This window comes from Coloeus monedula (assembly GCF_965178545.1).
Source record: "Coloeus monedula genome assembly, chromosome: 17".
NCBI classification, from domain to species: Eukaryota; Metazoa; Chordata; class Aves; order Passeriformes; family Corvidae; genus Coloeus; species Coloeus monedula.
The window spans coordinates 6382039-6401268 of NC_138797.1; the positions used below are offsets into that span (position 1 = coordinate 6382039).

A 19230-nucleotide genomic window follows, 5' to 3' on the forward strand; every position below is an offset into this window, starting at 1 on the left:
TACTCAGCCAAAATAAAGTGACATAATAGGAATGGAAACTAATAAAAAGGTACTACACACTGCACTGTAAAGACAGTGTCACCTTTCTCATTCCCTAGCCTGTTTTATGGGCCTTCACACATACAATTACTAGTAGAAATCATTATATAATTTAACTTGAAGGAGAGGATCAAGTGTGATGGTTTTCAGCATTAGAGCCTGTAGCAATAATAGCAGCTGGATTTCCAAGGAATGTAATTTAAAATCACTGGTTTTATAAGCTTCATGGAATGTAATTTAATTATCACAGAATAATAAAATAGTTTGATTTAGAAGGAATCTTAGAGCTCATCTTGTTTCAGCTCCCTGCCATGGGCAGGGGCACCTTCCACTATCCCAGGTTGCTCCAAGCCCCATCCAACCTGACCTTGGACACTGCCAGGGTTGGGGCAGCCACAGCTTCTCTGGGCACCCTGTGCCAGGGACTCACCACCATCTCAGGGAAGAATTTCTTCCTAATATCCAATCTAAACCTACCCTCCTTCAGCTTAAGGCCAGTGCCCCTTGTCCAATCTCCCTATACCCTTGCGAAAAGTCCCTCTCCAGCCTCCTTGTAAGTCCCTTTTAGGCACAGGAAGGGGCTATAAGGTGTCCCTGAAACCTTCTCTTCTCCAGGCTTATATCCACTAAATATGTTTTATTCAGTAATAGACAAAGTACTATCCAAGTAGCTGATATAATTAAATTCTAGAATTAAATGTATCAGTTAATCTTATTGCTAGAAGGAAATACAGCAATAAGATATGGCAGTGTTACAAGAGAACTCTCTTCTGATGACTGGAAAAATAAGAAGCTACAGAAAGTACAAAAGCAGAAAAAGAAGGACATCAGAAAGACATATGAAAATTCACAATTAACAGTCACTCATCCTCATACCACAAAGCTGCTTAAAGTAGATCATCCTTCATGAGGGAGGCATTGTGCCACCCATATCTAAATCCCTAATTGTCCATTCACTCCTTGCAAAGTTAACAAGCCAATATAGCAAAGATCTGAATGCTCCTAAGAGACAATTTGACTTTTTCCTCCTGACACTCAGTACTGTCCAGCAATGCAGGACCAACTTCCCCCAGAAAGAATGTCCCATGCACACAAACTGACCCTGTGACACAGATTAAACTGAGGACTCATTTAAATATTTCTTTGATTTAAAGCCAACAAAATCTTCAAAACATGTAAAGTCCTATTTTATTACATCAATTACAGTATTTTGCCACCCACACATATACTTAGAGTGGATGTGGAAGCTTGGTAAAACTAGTCAGCCCAGAGAGACTGGAATGAAGGTTGAAAAGGACACACACACATACACACAGGAATTCAGATTTCTCCAGGCAAAGGAGAGGGGAATAGGTAGCTTTGTACCTACCAATTAAGTCTTGCAGGATCTTGGAGAGTCAGGGTATACACTCCTTCACTAGCCTCAGAAAAGGCCTTGAGGTAGTGATGGTATTTCAGAAAATCTCATTAAATCTTGCGAGAATGCAGACTGACATTACATTTGACACACAGTACAGCCAAAACATTCAAATTCCTTCAGTATTCCTTCTCAAATACAATCCAGGCAATTGTTTAAGACAGTGTTTGTCACACAAGCTTGGAATGACCTCATCCTAATTAACTATCTGTAAAGGAAGCCTGCAGTTCAAAGGGGAACCAGCGCTGTAGAGCCTGTGCCAAGTTCCAAGCTTTGCAACACTCGTTGGGTTTTCACAGTGTCAGCATTTTCATCTGCCCTCAGCAACCACACCCAGTGCAGTTTGAGTGTGAAAATGCAGATCTGGCCAGTGCCATGCAGGAGAAACACATTCTTCCTGCATGAGAAGTGAGACAACTGTCCAATTACACTAATGAGTGTTACAGAGAAAAACATGTAAGTGCCCGAGGAAGGATTTAAATTGCTTTTGTCAAACCTACAATCTTTACACAGCCCTTGGTCAGAAGTCAATGGGAGTTGGTGGAGTAAAATATGGCTAATCGTCAGTATTTTTCTTTATAAATATGCAGTTTAAATGTGAGCATGCCCAAGAGGCTGACCCAGCCAGCCCTCATTCCAGTCTGATCACTCCAAAAAAAAAAAATCCACTGAGCACTCTCTGATATGACATATTCATACCATGAATTGGTCTTGAAAGACCCTGAAATCAGCCTCCAGGGTGGTGAATTTCTCTTCCCCCTCAATCAAGCTTCTTGATTCAGATTAAAAAAAAGAAAATCAACCAGAAATAGCCAAAGTTGGTTATTTCAAATGACTTTGTTCTGCCACCAAAGCCTCACTGCTTTACCTCTTGGTTTGTCACTCTCCTGTACTGAATATGGAAGGCACTGCTTGCTATAAAAGACAAAACCCAATGCACAGTATAAGCATTTCTTATTGCTCTAAAGCAACAAGAAATTCCCCTCAAAAGGAAAATTCCTATCTAACTCATGGGTATTCCACGCCAGAGCTGGAAATGTAGACACAATAAAAGGGAAACTTGGGTGTATATAATTTTTGATCACTACACTCAGAAAGAGACCCAATTATTAAAGATGCTCACAAAACAGTTTAAGCTTCTATTTTTAAAGGTAATAAAGTTTTTAGGGGTTTATATTTGGACCTGTAACAACAAGTACCCCTACACACTTTAAAGATAATAAAATAATATCCAGGCAGGATGGACACTTCCAAGGATCTTATGGATGGATTACTTTTCCTTAAGATTTCTAGGAGCATGTCAGGGATGCAGTGGATATAGAAGTGACAAAACCAACTAAGTTTAACTAAGGCAAGTGCTGGATTCTGCACCTGGAACAGGGCAGCCCTGGATGTAGGCACAGCCTGGGGACAGGGGGCCCATTCTCACCAGATGGAATGCCAGTACCAGCACTTGAATATTACATGCAGAAGTCTCTTTTGTGTGTTAACCTTCTCCATGGGCTTTTTTAGCCCATTTCAGTGTCATGAAAGACACAAAGGGACAATAAGTAGGTCTCTGTTCACAATTGAAGTGCATCCTATGCAGGAAATCTTACTTGCAGTTGCCAATTTGACCAAGAGATGGTACTGTGTGTATACAGAGTCATTACAAGGCGGTGCTGATGGGATAAATACCTCCCTGTATCTAAACCACTCTGATTTAGAGGTTCAAAACTCACACATATACTGCAAAGGTGCATTTAAGAACACTGATCATGCAAGGAAAGTCAGAAGTTTGAGCACAATCAGTTTACAATCTGCATAGGTTGAAAGAGCACAAATCAGCAGTCACAAACTGTGTTTGGCTTGTTATGTAAGAAACACGTTCAAGACATATACAAAAATAACATATAATTAACACCGGAAAATGTATGCTGACAGTAAGCACAGAATTTTTTGGAAGATTTCCTCGATGTTCTTATTCTTAGTGTCCCAAATTTCTGCAAATCTGATGACCTCCAGGCTTCCTAATAAAAGTCAGAGCAGTCAAAGCTCACGAAAGGCAGCACTGTGCCCTTGCCACAAAGAAGGGAACGATATCCTGGGGTGCCTTAGGTAAAGAACTGCCAGCAGGTCAAGGGAGATGATTCCTGCCTTTATGCAGCACTGGTGAGGCCACACTGCTGTGCCCAGAGCTGGGCTCAGCACTACAAGAGATGAGCAGCAGCTCTTGGTGACCCTGCTTGAGCAGGAGCTTGGACAAGATGACCTCTGAGGTACCTTCCAACCTCAACCACTCTGAAATTATTCTGTGAAAGTGAATCTATGCAATTAAGGCTATGCTGTAAAAACCTGAAACTTGAGAGAGTTTGTATTTAGCTTAAATGATGCATAAAAGCAAACAATTGTGAAGTTTAATATAGAAATACTAAGAAAAAAACTGAACTCACAGGACTATAATTATGTAATCAACTTCTCAAATTATTCTTGAGTTTGTGGGAGATCATAGGTTTCTGCAAAACTATTGATGACTCACTCCACAGTGAAAGCTGTTCATTTCTGATATCTTATTTCCTGACTTTTGACCAATTATCATCAATCCAGTGACGCTCTTTTTATATTACAGCAACCTTAAGAATGTATTTAGTCCAAGTCTCCAGCACAACATTTTTAAATAATCTGCATTAGGCTACACAAATCTAGCTGTTTCTTTTAACATATTTTCTTATTTTGAAGTGGTTTCACTTTTCTGAATTAGGCACAAGAGCAATGGATGTACTATTTTTTTTAACTCCTTGAAGAGTTTAGGATCTAAGTAGCTTGGGGTCAGTGTTGGAGAGCAGCTCTCCAACACTTACATTTGAAGTGCATTCTGTGCATTGTTTAGAGACATATTAAGATTTACATTTCCTGCTCTGGGGTCCCCCATGCACAGCTTCTTGAAGGAATTGTCACTGGCTGTCTCTAAATGCTTCGCATCCCGCTGTGTAATTTCACCTCGTCTTGTAGTGTGTCTTCAGTGTGGTCTGAGAGATAAAAGGGTCCTCAACATCTGCACACCAGATAAGCTGGAGAGGTGGCAACACCATGTCCCACCCTGTACAAAGAAATCAAGCAAACAACTTTGCAAGAGTACAGTTTTTAGGACAGCTGGAGGAAGGAGCCACTGCCCAGCAGAGCAAGCAGAAGCTGAAGACTTTCATGGTACCTAGAACCAGCCATGGGTCAAGGTAAGCAAAAATCACTTTTGTTAGTTCCGAGCATTTGCCAGCTGTATGTCAGGAAGAAACATCTGTTCTTGCTCCAAGACAGTGCTCATGAGGCCTGTGAAGAGCTGAGCTTACAGGGCAGGAGCCAAGTGCTCTAAAGGTTTAAGGAGCTCAGTTTGCACAGCAGACTGCACAAAAAGGCACAGCAATCCAAAGCTGGTGTGGAAGTCTAAGAGGAGTGTGAGAAGTAGCGAGAAGCAGCTAAGGCAGACAGGTGAGATTTGGAAGCAAAGGTAAGTGAATCCTCAGCATAGGGAATGGAGGGGCAGGAGGAATTAAGCCAGACTACACAACTGAAACAGAGAGATGACCAAGTGTTTGAGCCCCTGGAGCAGGGCACCAGTGCACCAGTGCACCAAATGATGTCAGGGGTAAGCAAAGAGAGCTCAACACCAGCGGAACAAAGCTCAGAGTGAAGGCCCCTACCATTACTGGATAGAAAGTCTCAAAGACAAGGGGAGAATGTCTGAGTGGAGAAACACTTGATCAGCTGTTTCTGTGTCCCAAAATGTGGCTCAGAGCCCGACTGCAGGCAGCTCATAGCCCCAAACTCATTCTGTATCTTCTCACACTACAGGTCTGAGCAAGAAAAAATGTGATTTCATGATCCCAGAGAACAACAAAAACCACCACACAGAAGAAATCAGCACTGAAAGGCTCATAGTGAGGCGGGGACAGCCGTTCACCATCACTGTGAGCTTCTCAGCTCCAGTACACAACTATCTGCAGCAGATGAAGAGGACCTTCCTCATCGTACAGACAGGTAATGCCATTACCAAACCTACCAGAGCTCTGCTCCTCCCCCCACCTGAAGAACCGAGCTGGGGGCAAAAGCCATCTCCAGAGCTGGGCAGGGGTGCCCAAATTTAGATGTGAGGCCAGTGGACTGTTTATCTAAGGCAAAGTAAAGTCTCATGCTGCTGCAGGGTCACAACCAGATCCCTTCCCAAAGGGACACTGCAGCACAATAACCAATACAGGTTCACTATTCCATGATTTGCAAGTACTCACAGGATCTCTCCTTGGTTAGGAATGTTCAAACTTAGCTGGCCTGCTACAGATTTTTCTGTTACAAAGTGTTTTCTAGTGAGATCCCTGAGAAGGGCAGCAGCTTTCAGCCCCAGCTTATTTTACCATATTGTGAGCACTTGGCTGTGACTTTTGTTGCAGGACACTAAATTTCAGGAACAGCAGGTCTGCACCATTCTAGCCATTCCTGCTTTCTACAAATCTGTGGAAAGCACATCTCACTTTCAAACATGGAAGCCTGAGTGCAATACTGACCTTAGGAAGGTTTAGTAGGCATTAAGCTGCTAAAGGGTCAAGACCCTCTCACAAGGACAGCTATGGCTCCAGAGATAGACGAGATCCCTGCAGTCTGCACATGTGAGAAATAAACACAATGTTTGGAATAAACACAACCAAATTTCTTTGGCTGCAGGATCACATCGTTACAAAGCAGATGAAATCCAGACTGAATTTCCCATCTCCAGCCTGGGAGACCAGAAGCAGTGGAGTGCAGCAGTGGAGGAACAGGACCCGAATTTCTGGACCCTGTGTGTGAACACACCTGCCAATGCCCCCATTGGCCAGTACACTCTGCTTTTACGTGCCTCCAAATCCTCCCATTTCCTGGGCAACTTCACCCTTCTCTTTAATCCCTGGTGCCGAGGTAGGTGGTCAGAAAAAGAAAGGGAGGCTGGGATCAGTCACTTCACAAAAAAAACTTCGGAGCTCTGGCACTGCCTCCATGGAGGGAGGCTGGGGCTGACTCACCCAGAGCTCCCTGCCACTCCTGCCCTGCTCCTCACAGCACCTCAGGAGAGGTAGGGGCTCATAAAGCTCAAAGTTTCCTGCCTCAGCACTTCTGTCCCTTCCCTGGAGTACTCCACTGCCAGAGCCCTGTCCTTCTGCTAAGGGAAAAATGTTTGATGAAGTGTTTCCTGTAACAGAGGTTTTTAGTATTAGAGAAGTTACCATCCAGGAGAGTAGAAGAGCCAGCTAGTGCAAGAGCCTGGATCTGGAGGACCTTTTTTGAAAAAGGAAACAGAGATGACAATGAAATTCTTCTTTCTTATCTGTGGTGTTTTTCAGGGCAGAATGCCAGGGACTGCCAAAATGCAGTGGAATCTGCTAATGTAAGAGAGATGCAAGTGCATCTGAGACCAGGAATGCTTTCTTCCTGATGCTTTTTTTTCCACTATTCTAGATGATGAGGTGTTCTTGGCTAATGAGGCACAGCGGCAGGAGTACATTTTAAACCAAGATGGCATCATCTACCAGGGAACTGAAAATACAGTCCTAGCCCAACCCTGGGACTTCAGTCAGGTAAGCAAGAGGTCCAATATGTCTGTGCTCTCTTCAGCCACCAGCAGAGGAAGGGTGCATTTATCTTGTGTGTACAGGATGCTCTGATGAAAGAGTTTGTCCATCTCCATGTTCTCTGCACCCACTACCTTTGTCTAAGACTGTGCAGGAGAACAGGGACCTGTGTTTGAAGTCCCATAACCCACTACATGTAATTTTAGCTTCCTTCTCAGGCTGTCCTCTATAAAGAAATTCATTGATCTGTATCTGAGCTTTGTGTGCCCTCCTTTCATCAACAGGTATAAAAGCATTTAGCAGAGCTCAATAGTACTGTCTCTATATAACAGGTAAAGTGAGAACAAATAGATATTTCTGTTTGTCCAAGGCCATCTGACACAGCCAATGATTAGAATGGGATTCTATTCAACTTTAGTGCCAGCAGATCATAAAAGTACCTCTGTGCCAACCTAGAGAGTGCTCCAGAAAAGCATCAGTTTCCCTCAGTCAGGGGACACAGTATCATGCTGATGCATTTCCCAGCTTCAATAAAGCTGGAGGTCTGTCCTCAGCTCCCCTTCCTAATCTCTCCTTCACAGCCCACTTACCTAAAACTACCAGCAGAAAGGGAGAAAAAATCTGCACAGTCACAAACCCTTGTAGGGACTCAAGAGAACAGAAGTTCATGGAGAATTTCCTGAAATTACGTGTTCTTGTTTCAGTTTGAGGAGGATATGGTTGACATCTGCTTCATACTGCTGGCTCTAGGGGAACACTTTCAAAGAAAAAAGGATCCTGCCCAGCGCAAGAACCCCGTCCATGTCTGCCGAGCAGTTGCTGCCATGGTAAGGAAGGCAGAGAGCAGCCCTGACCCAAGCAGGTGGCACCTTCTCAACCCCAGGTCAAGCCAAACCACTGACCAAAGAGGAAGCCTGTTCCAAACAACACCTCCTGCCCATCTCCAGCCTGTCCTGACACTCCCTCAGCAGAGTAGTGCTGCAGGAGGTTCTTAGCAGTGAAAGTGCACTTACTGAATAAATCCCAGAGGAGACCGCTGCACCTGTTCTGCTCAGCCATGACCTTCATGCTTCGCACAAAAAAAAGTCCTCTTGGTTTCCTCTGCTTTGGGAGTAGCTTCCACAAACAGGATCAGGTGGACCTACCAAAGAGAGGGAATTCCTGAATACATCTTTCTCATCTCCTTCTCTGCAGCTGAACTGCAATGAGTTTAGATGCCTGACAGAATGTGAGCCTGGGCAACACTCTAATGGGATACCCCCTTCCACATGGCTGGGAAGCAGCCCCATCCTCCGGCAGTGGATTGCATCAAAATTCCAGCCTGTCTGCTATGGGCAGTGCTGGGTGTTTGCTGCAGTCCTGTGTTCAGGTACAGTGCTGCTTCAAAGATTTTTGTGTTGAGCAAAAGAGGACCTCTAGCATATGCCCAAATTCCTGGATTAACACAGATCCCAGTAAGATAACCTTTAATGTTTAGGTGAGAGGCAAATCCTTAGTTTCCTCATCAACACTCAGCATCACTGCCTTTGAGATAAGAGTATCAGTACCTCCATTCACTGAATGCATCTATGAGATCCTATTTCCTGAGGGAGCAATGCCTCTTGCAAAGTCCAAACAGCAGGCCTGGTGCCATTCCTAACAGGCCTAGCACCAGAAGAGGCTCTACATCTATCAGCCAAGGCACCCTTAAGGCAGGATGCACAACTGATTCACAGCTCTTTCTTCTGCACAGTTCTGAGGTGCTTGGGAATTCCTACCAGGGTGGTCACTGGCTTTACGTGGGCTCACAACACCAAGAGCAGCCTGAGTGTGGATGAGTATTATGATGAAGATGGGACACTGCTTACACAGGACAATACTGCTCATGTCTGGTAAGAAGAACACATGGCAGGGCCCAAGCAAGAATTTGAGACAATACTTGGATGTGGGAAGTGAAACACGGGGGACAGGAAAGAGGTAAAACAGTTAAAGTGAGGTGATAGGAGACAGCTCAGCTGAGATCCTGTCTACAAGGCCTGTTCTTGATAAACTGCTGCAACCCAAACTCAAGAGTGGCCTCTTTCTAGGGCCTACAAAGGAAGAATGATAGCCCAGCCCAGCTGGAGAAACTCCACTTGTTTCTCCACACAGACCTCTGTTCTTCTCAATGTGCACTGACCTCTTTCAAAGGAGTATTAACTGGCTGTGGTTTGGCAAAAGCTTTACTGTACCTCAGGGCTCAGTCCCTTGGTATAAGCTCATGCTGTTGTCTCTTGCAGGACCTTCCATGTTTGGAATGAATGCTGGATGGCTCGGACAGACTTGCTACCAGAGTACAGTGGGTGGCAGGCACTGGATGCCACCTGCCAGGAAAAAAGCAAAGGTAAGGTATCAGAGATGGGCTTGAGCAAGAGCAGGGAGAAGTGAAGCAGGGGGCCAATAAAGTAGTTCAATACTCCTCCTTTTCCCATCTTCCAATGGACAGGAAAGGACAGCAACTCACTCACCCTGTTGACTTTTGGCACAAAATCTTTATTTATCTGTTTGGTTTGTGCAGCTTGTATAGCTCTAAGAGCTCTATCATGGCTTCCTAATGTCCTCCTAAACTAGATACTTCACCAGTATGGGTCTAAACTAGGGACTGGTTTAGTAGGGAAAGCACCTGAATCTTAACTGAGCCACATTTTCTCTTCAGGTCCATCCTTCTGTGGGCCAGCCCCTGTTCATGCCATCAAGGAAGGGGACACACAAGTTGATTATGATGTCTGCTACTTCTTTGCTGCCATCAATGCCAAGTGTCAGGTCTGGATACACAAAGCAGATGACACCCTCAAGCCAGCTTTTGGTGGCACAAAATACACCGGTAACAACATCAGCACCAAGAGTGTTGGCAGTGAACGCTGTGAGGACATCACACAGAACTACAAGTACCCTGAAGGTATGGGGCAGGCACGGGGCTGAGCACATTCCTTGCCACTGTTACAAGTGAGGAGTAAAAGACTAGAGCAGAGCCAAACCACAGCACCGGGGTCATCCACTTGTCACTGCTTCCCCTTCTTCAGTGGCACAAGAACACATAATTCTCCTGCCTAAAAAGCCAAAGCAGAGGTCATCACCCAAACTTCATCCTGCTTAATGGCATTAAGGTCTCCTGAAGGCCAGGTGTTTCTCCACCAGGCACTTTCATGTCTGGAAAACCTTTTCTGATTTCTGTTATCTCTGCACTGTCCATCTGCCTCCCATTACCTCTGTAATATAGATAGATATATTTCAGACTCCAGCTTTCTGAAAACAACCATTGTGCTCTCAGATACTGCTTAAATCTCTCCCTCGACAAGTAGCTCCCCTTTTCAGAATCTGAGTGCTGTTTCCCTGGCCCAACCCTACCACCCCATCTTAACCTGTGGCTTGTTGGCTCCATGGCTGCAGGAGATAATTGCAACTTCTCTGCACACAGGAACATGGAATTGTGCCTTAGCTACAGCAACAAAAAGCAGCTGCCTCCTCTACTCTGAGAGATGTTAGCACCAAGGTGTTTTAAAAACTATGACAACTATTCCCACGTAGAATCTGTCAGGTACATCCAATGCATACCCTGTCAGCTGAAGCTGTCAAACTGATCCAGACAGAAGCACAAATGGATATCTCTCTATGCTCTTAGAAACAGTTATCTCCAGTACTACCAGGAGAAATCAATGCCATTCTCCTGCTGCTTCTCACTAGTAAACAGGAGAGAATACTAAAGTATGTGCTTCGTTTATTTTTGTGACAGGTTCTCTCCAGGAAAAAAAAGTACTTGACAAAGCCTACAGAAATATGAAGGAACTTTACACAACCACCAGCAGCATCACCACACAGTTTATCTCCATTCCCACTGCTCTTGAAGAGCCAGTTAACCTTTTCATCCACCTCCAGTCAAATAGTTCTTTGCAACTGGGACAAGACATTACACTTTCCATTGAAGTGTTTAACCACAGTGGTGGTGAAAAGGCTACTCACCTGGTAGTTGGGATCCAGGCTCTGCATTATAATGGTGTGCCCATTGCCCAGCTTTGGAAGGAAGAGTTTCATTTTAACCTCCAAAGTAATTCAGGTAAGGATTCTGCTGGGTGCATGGCTACAAAAGTCCTCTAGTGCTCTCATTTCAGAAAAAGGCTCTTAGCCATTGGTTTACAAAAGGTTGGCTGAATAGTTGGTTCTAGCTGATTTCCCAGAGAGATTGTGGAGTCTCCCTAATTGGAGATATTCCAGAACTGACTGGTCACAATCCTGTGCCATGTGCCCTGGGATGACCCTGCTTGGGCAGGGAGGTTGGACCAGATGGTCCACTATTCTCCATTCCAACCTCACCCATTCTGTGAAATAAAACATTTTGGCAACATCACCTTAGAGATTTTCAGTCTGCAAATCCACTTGGGGTCGCTTAAGCATTTAAATGCCGCAGCTTTTAGTACAATTTTGGGCACTGAACACTCCTAGGTGTCATGCAGGAAAAGACCAGACTGCACTCATCATCTGTTATGTCACCACTCTATTCCAGTCAACAACCTGCAGGTCTCTGTGCCTTACACATGGTTTGGAAAAGAGCTGGGAGAGAACCATCTGCTCAGGCTGACTGCTGTGCTGAGAGATGAGGATTCCTTCTACATGTACCTGGCACAGGAAGACATCAGCATTTGTGATTCCCCTCTCACCATTGAGGTAAGATTGGGCTGTCATTCTGCCACTGCAGTAGGGAGAAAACAGCTTTCATAGACATAAGCAGCAAAACAATTCTGCTGGGTTTAGGGGCTCTCTGAGAAACCAGAGCAGAAGAAATTAAGCTGGACTTTGCCTCTTCGGGCAAATGGTAGCTCAGGCACTGAAAAATTATACATCTCCTTTTAGTCATAGAAGAATATCTTTTCTTCTCAGTTTCAGCTCATTTCCTTCTTTCAACAGTTCCCAGAAAACATGGTACAGTATGAGCCAAGCACAGCAAAGGTTAGCCTCCAGAACCCCCTCATGGAACCCCTGGAGCAGTGTGTGATAGCAGTCACAGGGCAGGGGCTCATTTACAGACAAAGGAATTACAAGTAAGTGCAAACTGACTGATCCAAGAACTTTTTTTTTCCTTTCTTTTTGGCACCACATTCCTGTCTAGCAAATGCATATCCTAGACCCAGGAAACTAAAAGCAAAAGAGGTGTGATTCCTGTATAATCCCTTCTTTCCTTTCAGGCTGGGCTCTGTGCAAGCTAAAAGCACTCAAGAGCTGCAGATCCCATTCACCCCCACCCGAGCAGGGCCCAGAAGACTCACTGCATGTCTTACCTGCCTCCAGCTCCAGAACCTGAAGAGCTACAGAACTACCAACATTGCTGCTGCCTGAAGCCCAACTCAGAACATGTCCTGCAGTTCTGCTTACAAAAGAGTGGTCATGATCTGTGCCCTGATCTTAGACAAGCATAGATGTTAACAGTTTAATAAAAGTTATATTTAAAACCATGTCTGATTTTGATTATTTGCACAAACTCAACTCTCTCCCATCTGCCACTATGTCCATTCTCCAGTTTTAGAAGTTGAACCTCACTGTGACAAAGATGGACTGAATGCTCCAGCAGACGTTGCATTTCTCACCACATTTGTGCTGAGCCCACCAGCGCTTAGTCTTTTGCCCTACCCGTGACAAAGTAAAGGATATCCTGGAACTTTAAAGTGATGACAGATGTAGCATGTCTCTAGGGATATACTCTTCTCCCCCTACTGATCCTTGACTTGGTAAGGCAGTAAACAATATTTTCTGCTGCTTTCTGAGGACATAAAAAAGAGAAAGCTTGTTCACTGCTCTCTAAGGTTAGACAGGAAATAGCAGCAGCGCAGCACATTTTATAATTATTCATTGGTCTGCTTGCAAAAGAAGCAAGGCCCTTTCATTCTGTATATCCTTTGCCTTCTGAAGACAGATAAAGCAACTAATGTAAATCTAGCAATATTTTATTTTTCTTGGAACCCCACAGTAGTTGTAATGTCTGAAGAACAGGGCACATTAAAATGCAGCACTGCATCATCCCAAGAATCCAAGCAAAATGACACCTTCTGCAATGGCAAAAGGGCAGCTTCCTGGAGAAGTTTTTCCAAGCAGCAGTAAAGTTCTCTCCTACATTGTTCTCATCATTCTCCAAGCAGCTGAAGAACAGCAAAGTTCGCTGGAAATGCAGATGCCATAGCCAGTGGCAGCAACACGCGTAGGCACAGAAGAGCTAAAGTTGATCCTGTGTGAAGTTCTTGACTTTGTTCATGTTGTGATCTACTGCACCAGTAAGAAACTGCACCCAGCCTTCCTCTGATGGTGGACATACATGGCTTGTCCTGCAAAAGTGAGGAAATTCATTAGGGAAGCCTCCTGGGTGTGTTATACCTATGCATCCATGCAACACATGGGGACTGTGAAGTGCTGAATAAACACAGCATTAAAAGACGGCTGCCCCAGCCCCAGAGGGCTTTGAGCAAGGAAAAACCCACACCCCATGTCTGTAGTCCCAAACCCAAAATAAGGGAACCACTATCACCCCTAGCATCCTTTTCTTACTCCCATCCCTTTGTGGGTAGATAGCATCATCATTGTTTCAAATGCCAGCATCTACTGTCTAGAAATAGGTCATCTCTGCCATGAGGCAGAAAGGTATCAACCTTCATAGCAGGGAACACACACTTATAGAACTGTAGCTCATACTCACTTTGCAATCTCTAAGACTTTCTTTAATACTGAGGCCAACTTAGCAGCCTAGAAAGAAACAAAAGGGAAATAAGGTGAGCCAAGTTTGAGGAAAAGTAGGATCTGAACAGTACTGGAAAAGAAAGGAATATAGCAATGCCCAAGAGCCATGAATGAATACAAGTGCCACGGATCCTGATGCAGAATGGAGTTATCCATCACTGCCATGCTGGAAGTGTCTCCCAATCTACTGCTGGCTGTGACAGGTTAAAAAAAACCAAACCAGCTGTTTTTAAAGTATACATTAGAATGCTTTTTTTAAAAAAAAGGTAAGCCTGTTAGAAATTGGTAACTGATATTAGAGTACAAAGTTACAAGTGACTGGCTTTAAAGCAATTTGATATTAAGTAATTCTTTTTTATTCCAAAAACATCAAGCCACTGGCCAAAGGCATGAAACCAGGATTAAGAATAAAAAAAATCAGATATGAGGAGATTTGTACTTAATTTATGATGCAAGAGATGTCTCAAAATTCAGCCAGGTTGCCAGAGCATTGCCCAGTCAAGTTTTGAGTGTTGCCAAAGATGTAGACTCCACTGCTTCTCTGAGCAGCTTGTTTCAGTGGTTAAATAAACTCTTACAGTGAGTGTTTAATTTCATAGATAACTTTATTTGAGCAAGTCTGCATTACCCATGGAAAAAAGTACATCTGCAGTACACAGGCAGCCACAGACCTTGCTTTCCTGAGGTTCTATCACTGGAAATCTCTATGATTATAGTTCAGAGCTAAAGCCTCATGTTGCCAAGCTCTTCCCTGAAGAGGTACAGATGAAGAATGTGTTTCCACCTGAAGGAAGTTAAGTGTGCAAGAACAAAGGGCACTCTTCATCCCAAAGAAATTATAACTGAGGCAGTCACTAACACCCACCTCTCCATGACAGTCCCATAACCCCTCCAATCTGATTTCTTCCCGTTCCTTACAGCCAGGCCACTGTCCCACACGCAGACAGTCAGATACTGAGCTATCAGTACTGCAGATACTCACATTAAGTCGCACAGCCAAGGGGTTCACAGGGGGGTACATGCTCAGTGCCAGCTCATCAACACTAGTCAGAAAAGAGGGGAGTAATGGAAGAAATGTTCACAACTCACAGATCCTGGTTGAAGCCTGCACCCACCCTGAATGCAAGTCAGGAGCAACAGTGAGATATCAGTTGTACCTATGGCATGCTTCCTACTTCTCAGTCACCTGTGTGTCCCTCTCACTGCGGAGTGAAACATGGTCACACCCCAAACTGCAGTGTATGTTCCACTCCTGACCTACACAACTCTCAAGAGTTTACGCTGTAATAGTCTTCCTACCATGACTGTGTCCACCACCCACTCACAGCTCCAGTACCATAAAGGTTGTTCCTACTCCTCACTCAAGACCTCAAGAGAGACCTGGACTGCTCTAGTGGGAAAAGCAGCATGGGGAAAGCCCTGCTTACCTTGGACTGATCTCATTAGCAATGTCTGCCAGGTCATCCAGCTGAGCAATCTGCTCTGGCGATTCAGCTTTGCCATGGGCCTTCACTGCAGCCAAGACCTTCTTCAGGCAAGCTTTAGAAGCCTTCATTAATCCCATGCAGGAGCTGAGCAGCTGCCGGTCAGCCTCTGACCAATATGTGTCTCTGTTGCCCCGAAAGCCCAGCTCTTCATCTTCCATGATGTCCCCATAGGGATCCTGCCCCTCCACCAGTGCCTGAGAACACAGAGGCACTGAAAACCCAGAGCTAACATCAATCCCAGCAATACCCAGGAGGAAAGGGAAAACATAATCTAGACATCCTATAAATAATTCATGGCGGAATCTCAGTTGGTTAATCCTAAAATGACTGGATTAAGAAAAACTAATCCACCACTTTAACAGTGCAAACAGCAAGAACCTGGTGAATACTGCCATTCTTACATGACCCTAAATTGCCTCCCCACACCCCAGTGCAGGACATGGCTTTATGGAAATCTTATACAAAGTAAACCAGTCTTGAGAATGAAAACTTGTTAAAATATATGCATAGAACAATAATCTAGGTCATGTCTGAACAAATTTATATTAAAGCCTGTATGTAAAATAATTCCTGTGTTCCATCACTGAACCACCATAGAGGGTAGGTGGGCACTGAACAGGCTCCCCAGAGAAGTGGTCACAGCCCCAAACCTGCCAGAGTTCAAGGAGCATTTGGACAACACTCTCAGGCACATGGTGGGATGGTTGGGGTTGTCCTGTGCAGGGCCAGGAGTTGGACTCGATGATCCTTGTGTATCCCCCTTCCAATTCAGAATATTCTGAGTCTATGAATCCACCACTGCAGATTCCTCTAAGGTTTAGGGGCTTCCTTACATGTTCCATCTCTTCCACAGCATCCTTGACCACACCTAGACATGCAGCCAGAGCCAACACAACTGCTGCCTGGTTATCTGCAAAAGCAAAAGGATGAAAACTGTGACACCCCACCGTTTCTGATCTGTTTGCAACAACCTTCACCTAGGTTTGCAGTCACTGTAGGATCAAACTTTTTGCAGAGCTCAGAGCTGCACTGTTGTCATGCAAAGAATCTGACCTAGTTACCAAGCTCATACATTTCAAAATCAGTCAAGTTTTTGAGTCATTCGGCCTTCATTGTACCAGCTGGAATGCCCTTGCAAAAGCTGTTGATATTCCAAGACAACCTGTCCTAGTTCTGTTGCTCTGCATTTACAACACTCACCTCTTGGCAGCTTAGACACTTGCTCACAGGCCTCCCACACACCTCCAGTTGATATGAGCTGTTCCTGAGACAAGCTGAAACAAAATAAAACCCCCAAAGTTAGTCAATAACACCACCGTGCTAGACTTAATTTTCTGCACCAAAGACGATTCACACTAGGAAAAGCTCTGCTGCAAAGATATCACCAACCAGCTTGTCACTAGTATGCCATGCGTGTGTAAAGCCCTTGCTGCTTCCTAACAAGGACACTTGTAACTTTTTCTTCCCTTCTTTCCCAAAAATTATCACAAAATCACAGAACCGTGTGATTGAAAATTACAACCTCTCCACTGGAGCATTGAGAATGGTGTCTGTGAGTTGGATCATCCCCTCCACTACTTCAGTGGTAGCATCTCGAACCATCTTCCGAAGAGTAGTACCTGGTTGAAATTGAGAAAGAGCAAGAAAGTTGTCACAAAGTCACACTGATAGAAAGCAGCTGCTCAAGATGAACAGACAGACTGCTCTGCTTGTGTGGATACACTGTATAAATGAAGTTACAAGTACTTTGAAGAAGGCAAAATGCTTCCCAGTTCCAAAAGAACTCTGGACAAGGATTTCAACACCTCATAAATTCCAATGCTCAATCAAACTACACAACTTCCTGCATTATCACTCTCCCACAGATGGAAACCTGCAGCAGCAGACAGACAAGTAGCTCACTCATAAACATGTTCAAAGTCTACAGAATAGTTGATAACATTCTAATGGGATAACATTCTAATTAAAACTCGCTGATACCAGACCTCTTATTAGGCTCTGAAATACTGGGTTTCTCTATACAGTAATGGTGAAAGAACCACGATCCTACACAGTGGTGACTACTTTGCTGTCACTGTCTCACCTTGGCTCTTGGGGAGCCAGTAGTACACTGTGGCAACTGCAAGAATGGCATTTTGGACATCCTCACTCAGCTTCTGGCAATCCTGAAAATGGAGAGGCAAAAGGATCACCCATGAGTAGCACGCAGCTGCACCACATTTAGAAAGCCTCACAAGCAATCACTGGCTTTCAGACTGCTTTGAGAAAAGGGAAGAATAACAACAACCAGCCTGCTTGAGAAACAAATATAGCATGAGAAGAAGGCACAGTAAGCAAGCTGTATGCATTTTAACCTGCCTCATGATTTAGTAGCAAAACACTCCCTGGTGGGGTGGTCATACATCAGAGAGAAAAAGTAACTTGGATCATTATTCTGAACTGGAGGTCTTTTTTTTTTTTTTTCTCCTCCAAACACCTGCATGATAAACTTCTCTCAATTAATGGCAAAAATGTAGCATATTCTTTGTTAGACCTAAGGTCTGTATTCGCCAATATTCTGTCTCTATCAGCAACCAGCTGTAGCTGTTAAAGAATATAAGAATACTTCTATTTAGTATGTCTGTCTCACAGAAATTAGTTCTCTGGGCAGTTCTTGGATTATGTTAATACACTCTATAATATGCAGCCCATTTAGTCAAGTGATCCAAGAAATACCTGAAGTTTGTCACACACACTGCAATTTTATAGTCTGCCGAGGGTTTCTCTCACCTCTGAAGAAGGTAGTGGAGGCCTTGAGAATGCCAGACTCAGCTTTGTAGCTTCCTGTGATGTTACTTGGAATGTCTGACCTAAAAAAAAATCCAATGGGAGCAAAAGAAGAGAAAGTAACTTGGGTAAAAGATAACAGAACAGAGCAGCTTGATGAGCAACAGTTCTGATGCTACTACTTGTTTACCATTACATCCAAGCCGTACAAACACATAACCAAATCCCACTACAAAGAAAAAATTCCTGGTGTATTTGTGCCATGCATATTGCTTGTGTCCTGTGTCTGCTTTTTCTCTATTTTTTTTTTTCACTTGGCTGGTAGCGATGACCAGAATCCCAGTCCGCATCCTGGTTCGTGACCCCTTCACCAGGATATGCCAGGAGGCTTTAACACAGACCTTTATAAATCTTGTATCAACAGCTCAATATCGGCCGCTGCTTCGCCACACCTGGGAGTGTCTGGCTACCAGAGTTAGGGTGGTCAGGCACTGGAGTAGGTTGGCCTGGGAGATGGTGGAGTCACCAGCCCTGGGGATGTTTAGGAGGCTGGATCTGGCACCGATGTGGTTTCGGGGTTACAGAGGTAGCGCTGGGTTAACGGTTGGACTTGATGATCACAGTCCAACCTTGATGATTCCATCACTCCATGACGGAGGCCACGTCCCACAGCTGGAGACCCGCCGGGGATAGCAACCCTGCCCCGCGGGTACCCGGCCCCGGCCCCGCCCGGCCGCTCCCCGCCCGTACCTAGCGCGTCCCAGAAGCGCGGCAGCTCGAACGGCTCTCGGCCCTCGCCGGGCTCTCCCTCTGCAACGGCACAGACAGAGCTCAGCCCGCGCGGAGCCGGCCCAGCTCGGCCCGACCCCCTCCCGGCCCCGGCCCGCACCTCGCAGCCGCGCCAGCACCGCCCGCAGCGCCCCGCGCACGTCCCGCAGCGGCTCCCGCGCCTCCATCGCTGCGGGGCGGCCCCGGAGCGGCCCGCGCGTCACGTCCGCTCCGAGAGCGGCTGGAACGGCCCCTCAGCCCCGCCCCGCCCGCTCCGCCCGCCCCTCCTCACAGCCCCGCACCGCCTCGCAGCCCCGCCCCGCCTCGCAGCCCCGCCCCGCCGTGCCCACCCCCTCACAGCCCCGCCCCGCCCCTCCTCACAGCCCCGCCCCACAAAGACGGCACAGCCGCCCAGAGACACCACAGCCCCACAGAGAGCCCC

General features: G+C 45.3%; 2 protein-coding genes across 2 annotated transcripts; one reads left to right on the top strand and one right to left on the bottom strand.

Annotated features, from left to right (window-relative positions):
- Positions 1-4531: 4531 nt before the first annotated feature.
- On the top strand, positions 4532-12449 carry EPB42 (erythrocyte membrane protein band 4.2). Its single transcript, XM_082292811.1, has 13 exons — positions 4532-4668; positions 5285-5470; positions 6149-6379; positions 6917-7035; positions 7734-7856; positions 8224-8398; positions 8762-8900; positions 9288-9391; positions 9704-9946; positions 10781-11101; positions 11549-11709; positions 11950-12083; positions 12228-12449. Exons 1-13 carry the CDS (start codon positions 4659-4661, stop codon positions 12376-12378), a joined length of 2097 nt encoding a protein of 698 aa, XP_082148937.1. The 5' UTR covers positions 4532-4658; the 3' UTR covers positions 12379-12449.
- Positions 12450-12967: 518 nt separating this feature from the next.
- Positions 12968-19042, bottom strand: CCNDBP1 (cyclin D1 binding protein 1). Its single transcript, XM_082292645.1, has 11 exons — positions 18910-19042; positions 18771-18830; positions 18024-18103; positions 17338-17419; positions 16777-16873; positions 16455-16528; positions 16088-16164; positions 15195-15448; positions 14750-14810; positions 13727-13773; positions 12968-13358 (listed from the first exon to the last, which is right to left on the bottom strand). The coding sequence occupies exons 1-11, from the start codon at positions 18974-18976 to the stop codon at positions 13250-13252; spliced, it is 1008 nt and encodes a 335-aa protein (XP_082148771.1). The 5' UTR covers positions 18977-19042; the 3' UTR covers positions 12968-13249.
- Positions 19043-19230: the final 188 nt, after the last annotated feature.